The sequence below is a fragment of the Rhagoletis zephyria genome, unplaced genomic scaffold, assembly GCF_001687245.7.
Source record: "Rhagoletis zephyria isolate East Lansing unplaced genomic scaffold, Rhagoletis_zephyria_1.1 Rzeph_scaffold_13668, whole genome shotgun sequence".
Classification (NCBI taxonomy): domain Eukaryota; kingdom Metazoa; phylum Arthropoda; class Insecta; order Diptera; family Tephritidae; genus Rhagoletis; species Rhagoletis zephyria.
The window spans coordinates 1-7,588 of record NW_016170739.1 but is presented as its reverse complement, the minus strand read 5'-3'; the positions used below and the strand labels follow the sequence as shown (position 1 = coordinate 7,588).

Below are 7,588 nucleotides of genomic sequence, written 5' to 3'. Positions count from 1 at the left end.
TCGGACTATGAAAAGCTTCACAAACATTTCAGCGATTAATTTGTGAAGTTCTCCGGATACTCGAACCTGCTTTTGCTAAAATATATGTCATATTTATAGCATCCGAATTATTCAAAACATCAGTCCAAAACATTCGAAATGTGTTCAAACGTTTGTGTGAATATGGAGTACCAGGATGGAGTATGCAAGGCAAATAACATTTCTGAGTCATGGTGGCACAGCTGAAGATATGAAACTGCTTCCTGAATTGGTGGAAAAAAATAAAACGCTACAACGATTACAAGTGTTAATCACACATATAAATAAAAAATATAACACACCTCTCACGTTTACTGAAGATAAAGGACAAGCAGTTACGAAGAACAAATGGAAAATGCTCTACAAGGAGTGTCCTACAGTTTCTCCCTCCTCCTCTTCCTCATCTCTGCAATTTCTGCAATATTCATGGAAGAATATTCCTAATCTTGAAGAATGCCTCCCAAATAGCCAGTGACCGGTTACACAAGCCGTGATCATCGCAATATCCTCTCTTTAGAGGTTGAGCAACTTTTCCGTTCTTTTCTTACCTATTTTTGGTCAAAGAAGTGTGGTTGTTCCACAAGTGCCTTCCTCTTGAACAGAGCTGGGCGACAAGAATTACATGTGTAATCGATTGCGTCTAGGATTGCGATTACTTTATTCGCAATTACAAAAATGTTTAAATTAGGATTGCGGTAATCGTTCATAGAAGGCACTAGGATTACGATTACAGTAATTTAGAAAAGTTCGTTCGAACGAACGTAATTTTAACTTTATTTAAATTACGATTACTGTAATCGTAATTTAAGTTCGTTCGATGAAGGATTACTGTAATCGCAATCTTGTTTTTTTAGCTTGTTGGGATTACTGCAATCATAATCGTTTAGTAATCGTAATCCTTATCGCCCAGCTCTGCTCTTGAATCATGATATTTTTAATTCCAAATTTTCTGGGTATCCCAATTATACCTCTGATTTCACATTCGAGGAGATTGGTACCTTTGCTGACTAGCTAATCGGCCCTGCAATTTCTTTCAATATCTCAATGTCCCGGGACCCATATGAGACTGACTTTAAATACAGCACATTAGTGTCGATTGGAGCTGCGAGGCATTCCTGTGCAACCTTCGAGAGAGAGAAAACTACGTAGTTAATCCTAGTGTCTAGCTTGCATCCATCAGCGTTGCCGTTTTGGTCAAATTGGACCAAAATGTGTGGCTTCATTTTTCTTTGGCAGTTTGGTTGGTTTAATGAAGCTTTTGGCAGGCAAAAATGTTTTGAAAATGTAACTAAATTCAGCACTAAAATTGTTCGCTTCCCAGCCAGCAAAATCCGAAAATGGATCCTCAAACGAAAAAAAATGGATAAAATGCGAAATGTCCGTTTACCGAGTCCATTTTTGGATACTTTAAATACTAAACTGCTTTGAAATGGATGCATTTTTGTCAGTTTTTCTGAAGATTTTCTGATTGAATTTTTCACTCAATAGGCTTTCCTTCTGCATTTGACAGATGCTTTTTCACAGTTCGAAAAAAATAAAATAAATTAAGGAAGTACCGGACGGCATCGAATACGGCACCTTCTGAAAGCTAAAAATACTAGAACGCTATTCTGCACGCTCAGCCAGTGCCGCTTGAAAAAATAAAGTACCGTTATTGCTTTCAAATAACGTCATAATTATCGAACGTTTTCCAGTTGAGAGTTGTCACAAATATGTGTTTTCTCCCATGCCAAAGCCGTGACCGATCAGCTGTTGATATTTAACGAAAAATTGCCTATCTCGAGAGAAAGATTTTAATTTTTAGTGCTAATTTGTGTAGGAAAAAAAAATCCTTGAATTCAATAAATTTCGTTTTAATGATGGAAAAGTTTCTGGTAGTTTGGATACTAATTTGATTTGGGGTTTTGGTAGATAAAAATATGCTCAAGTGGCAACACTGGCATCGATCCATGTAAAAATTCAATTCTCCCCTTCTCCATAGTCTTGGTGTTTTCCATTCTCTTTCTGACTGGATGCTCGTCTTAATGAGCCTATCGAAGGTGGATTTAGGGGAGGAGTAGCCGATTTCTTGGTCATAAGTACATACATAGAGGGCGAAGTATGGAAGCGTGGACGAATCAGCGATCCTGCCGTAGCAGCATACTTTTTGGTTTGAGCGCCGAAGCGGCGCCTACGTATTTTCCTACCCGACTTATTGCGAGCAATTTGATTAACACTTCTAGCGCTTTGTTTGGGGTGGTCCCTTAGGTACCTGAAATGCATAAAAACTCTGTCCTTTGCATCTTAGTCAGTAGTTTTATGAAGCTTGCCGTCTGAGTTGATGGCCACCATACAAGTATTCCATATAATTGATTCCGATCGCTTGTATGTAAGTGTATAATTCAATGTAGGCCTTCCTAACTCTTTCCTCTATGTTAGGTTTTCACGTCAGTTTCTTATCTAATATACATAAGTCTGGGATACTTTATCTTCTCCTTCAAACGCATCTCTATACCCTTTAAAATTAGCGGGGTGGGCGACTTTGGGTAGCATTTGCTTCCTTGTAAAGAGAATTGCTTCGGTTTAAAAAACTGTGTATTAACGTCGAAAATGCTAATTTCGTCAATTTTCTGTTAATTATATTTCTTTATAGAATTCAAGCCGACAGCATGGAATCGCTTTTATCACTACACGAATATTTAATAGTTTACTTATGGGCTTACGGGCTTTGTAAACGTTAATGCAAAAATACTCTTCGTTCTTATTTATAAATGCTATTAAATGTTATAAGCACATTAAGCAACGCCGAGATTTACCGGCTAAGTAATCAGCAAGTACTACCGTTACCATTATGAGTAGCTTAAATATTTAATACTGTAATCAAATACATTTACACATACAAATACATACATACATAGATAAAATGTGGGCGCAGTGGATGCAATTGAATTACTGATCGCCCGCATTTCATATGCATAAGTTTAACAGTGCATTAAATATTTTTACTGAATAAATAATTATTTGCTGAACATAGAGCGACAGTGCGACTGCCAAATGGATGGCAATCACAAAAACTATAGAACAATAAACAACAATAAGCAATAATAATAAACATTTAAGTTAAATACTTCTTTCTACGAACCAATATGCTTGCGAACTCAAATACTCGCATAAAAGCAAAAAGAACGATACTCACATTAAATTATAGGTAGTAAAAATATTACATTGCATTTTGCCATATGTTTCATGCTATAGTCATAGCAACAGTCATAAAAAAAGGCAGCCGTGACTAGCATTCAACACAAAACGGAACTAGATGTGGAAGCGGAAGTCGCCATCATATCATTTATTAAGTGCATAACATACACACACGCACACACACACACACAAATTCATTCATACAAACATATGTGAAGTCTTTCACGCAATTAAGCATAAAAATGTCTACCAGCTATGAACGTGCATATAAACATGTACTTAGGGTGGTCGAAAAATGCTTGTGGGTGGAAAAAGTGAAGTCGGAATTTTTATGCTTACACCCCCTAGGATTGTTCTATACCGAAAAAAATATACCTCTGCACTAAAACAACTTTTCGTAGAAATGGTATAGAATTCTTAAAAATCAATATTTTTCTATCGGAAAACTTTGTTTATCTGCAGAAGATTCCCAGTAATAATAAGGTGTTTATTTAACCATTTTTTCATCGCAACTATAATAATTTATAGGTCCGCCAAAAACCCATGAAAACCCCTAAAAATGCGAAAGGGGGACCAATAAAAATCGTTGGTATTAAAAAATGGTTAAATAAATAATTTGGTATTCGTACTGAAAGTCTCTTGAAGAGAACGAGAGTCTTCCGATCGAAAAATATGAATTTTCAAAAATTCTATACCATTTCTACGAAAAATTGTTTTTCCCCAAATAAAAATACATCTAATATAATTTAAATATTTTTTGATTTCAAAATAAAAAAATATGGGTTTACTTTTTTCGATATAGAACAATCCTAGTGGGTGAGAGCATTACAATTCCGGCTTTACTATTTTTGTTTTGACCACCCTAATGTGCATATATTTACATTAGACTACATCGCCAAAAAAGTTGCGGTTTTCCACCGGGATTACACAATTTTTATATTTAAAGACGTCCACTAAATATTACGGAAAAATATCAAAATTTACGTGAGCTGCACCGATTTGAAAATACCTGATAAAAATTAATCTATTTATGAATAAAAATTGTTTCTTAAAGAACTTTTCGAAAAAAATTACCTTAAATGAGAAAACAGTAGAAGCTTAAAAAATATTCATAAAAATATTTAAAAAATGTTAAACGGAATCGCACTAATGAGATTTTTAATGTTGTTTTTTTTAACTTTTTTCCAAGATTGGTTTAAGAAAAACTTGTGTAACTTGGCTAAAACAATTCTGTTTAAGAGTTATAAGGTATTTTGCCACTCTTTTGATTTACTTCCAAAACAGATTCATTCACGTCCCAAATCTTTTTTTTCTCAAATTCTGGCACATCTTAATTCAACTTCGCTCAACGCTCGTTCATCCTACCTATCTCCTTCATACCTTGAATGAGTTTGTTTGCAAAGAAATAAGAAGAGTGGTAAAATACCTTTCCAATGATACCTAATAAGTCTAATTCAGAACAGTTTTGGTTCAGTTATTCAAGTTTTTCTTATACAAATCTTTAAAAAAAAGTTAAAAACAGCATCAAAAATCGCATATTTATGATTCCGATTAAATTTTTTTTTTTTAATATTTTAACACGCATTTTTTAAACTTAAACTATTTTTTCATTTGAGTGGATTTCTTTTTTATTCTTTAAGAAGCTATATCATAAAAACTCCATTTTTGGAGGTATTTTCAAATCGGCCCATCTCATGGAAATCTTAATATTTTTCCGAAATATTTTGGAGCAAGTCTTAAAATATAATAGATTTTGTAATTGCAATGGAAACACAGAACCGATTTTTCTTTTTTTTATATGGAGAATGATGCAGTCTAATGTACATACTATATGCATATCCATACGCATATTAACAGTTAAAATATGTATCGCAAATACATGTGCCCACTCGTATTTGTATACTGTGACAGATTGCTTGGTATTCTCAGCTATGTGCAACATTAATACCGGACAGTGGCATACACATACATAAATACATGCAAATGTAAACACATAAGTGTGTATTTAAAACGACTATAACTACTTCACTGCAATGTGAAAAAGTTAAATATTTCTACTTTACTGTAGACATATTAAATATAACAATTACAACGTCTGATAATAAGTGCAATGAAGTGAAAACTGATTCCATTACCACGCGCACAATGAATTCGAATAGAGGCATTTTAATATGAATCAGTTGCATGAGCAGTTACAAGTTTGGAAAAGTAGACGACTTCGTTTAGTTGGGAACCAGTGCGACAGCCAAAACCAATCCGTACTGTGTTAACATTTTCTGAAAGTATACCCATCCAGTAGTAAAGCAATCGGTGAATTTATATAAGTTAGCTCGTATTTTAATTCTATGGCCTACTAAATTTTTCATGTCCCGGCCTAAGTAGTTTTCAAAAATGTGGAAAAAATTGTTAAAATAAATGAATAAGCGAAATTAAAACTTAAGGCATAGATAGTACAATTTCATGGGAAATATTTTCTTAAAACATTTTAACCTAATATCACCCGCTTGAAAGGGTCGTTTTGACCCTTACTTCAACAAACCTCCCAAAAAGCAAATTTGGATAGTCGTTAGAGGATTGATATATTCTAGAAAATTATTCTTCGGAAAATTTTACTAGGGGTCTTCTAAGGCAAAAGCTTCATGTCTTTTCAGGCAAAAATTGCATGACACCAACGTAGAAGTCTCTATAAAATTAAAAACAAATCCATGTTATAAAGGAATAACAGTCAAACTGATTTTCAAAATTGTTTTGTTTCTTCTTTTGGCTCATTAATAATTCAGAATTAGCAATTTTCAGAGTTGCATTTGTGAAGTTAAGACAGTTTCGTCTCAATTTCGCTGAACTTGAGAATAATACACAATTTCAGGAGACAGTTTTTAGTATGACCAAATTGAGAATCCTAACGCAATTCCAGCTGAAATTGAGAATAAGTTTGAAATTTCGCAATTTGGGTGTCGTGCAAATGCGCATTCACAATTTTTCTATGTAAATAAATGGTTAAAAAGAAGTTTTAGGGATTCGTCGCGTATGATAAAAGCTAATTATATACAGTGACGCAAACAAATGACCAGGTGTTGATTTTTTTAAATATTCGTAATGTTTTGCGAGATAACTTTTTGTTTATTATTTTTCTATAAAAATTCCGTCCAAGATTTAACCAAACCCATATACATACATCACAGTCCCAAACCTTAAACAAAATTTAGGAAAATTCAACAAATCTTCATACAAATTTCAACTTGTTATCCTGAAACTTTATTATTATTATTATTCTCAGCATGCCTTGTGAACTAATAGGAAGAACTAGTATTCTCACAACTGCAATACTCCCCACTTGGACTTGTGTAACTGGATGAAGCATTTTTGCCATATGGTGCTGTAGGATTTACCTCCAAGACATATGTGCCCTTCAAATTTTTCGGCACAGCATAACCCATTGGATACTCTTCACCAACACAACGACCTTGCTTCAAACGCAGTGGCGAATCGCAACGCTTAGTAAGAAAATTGTTCTCGTTGCCCGGATACACAGACTCCACATAGTACTGCCAAGAACGCGAATGCGAACAAATTGAAGTAAAGCAGCCGTTTTGTATGGGAAAATGACCTCCAACAAAGAAATCCGAATCCCCCGTAGCCCCAGATTGGCCGGCTATACCAGGATTGGTGTGAATAATGTCGACATAACCGGCATCGCCTGCCGAGAGTGTGGTTAGCGTTTCACCATAATTAAAGCATGGCCCAGCGGGATCGAAACCAGTAACATGTGGTATTTGTTTACCGGTTAAGTTTTTAAAGTGTCTGGCTGCTTCACCAACAATTTGTGCGCCCAAGCTGTGGCCCATCAGATGGAAGTTTTCGAGTGGTACAACTTTGGTTAAATTAACCAAAGCATTTGCAATTTGTTCGCCTATCGTTTTTGTATTTAAAGCTGACCAAGTGTACATCTCCTCTAAGTGACGACCAACATCGATGCCCTGTCAGAGCAAGCAAACCAAAGGAAGTCAGATAAACGTAATTTTCCTATACGAGTAAGCTTCTAAGATTACCAAAAAATTTGTATCACCACGACAGTTATAAGCTTTCGCCAGACTATCAAGCACATCATCAGACTTGTTGGCATTTGTCATCCAGCCGGAGGAAGCGATAACCACTTTCTTGCTAGCATCAAAGTCAGGGAAATCCACTATGGATGAGAAATCCTTCAGTCGGCATGTCTTTATATTGCAAGCTGTGCGGAATTGAATCAAGATATCGTCCATGCTGGGAACGTCAGCTGGGTCAGGTTTGATGATATGTTTAGTGAGTACTGCGGCACCTAAAATAAAAGAGTAAAAGTATTTTAATAGCTTCTGAAATATCCACCAAAGCTCATTACTCACATATTTTGCTT

At 35.0% G+C, this 7,588-nt stretch overlaps 1 protein-coding gene across 1 annotated transcript; it reads right to left on the bottom strand.

Annotated features, from left to right (window-relative positions):
• Window positions 1–6,485: 6,485 nt before the first annotated feature.
• On the bottom strand, window positions 6,486–7,513 carry LOC108378247 (vitellogenin-1-like; the record flags this gene model as incomplete). Its single annotated transcript, XM_017634534.1, has 2 exons — window positions 6,486–7,172; window positions 7,245–7,513. Coding segments are annotated over 2 exons (956 nt in total), but the record flags the coding sequence as incomplete, so codon positions are not given.
• Between the last annotated feature and the right edge of the window lie 75 nt (window positions 7,514–7,588).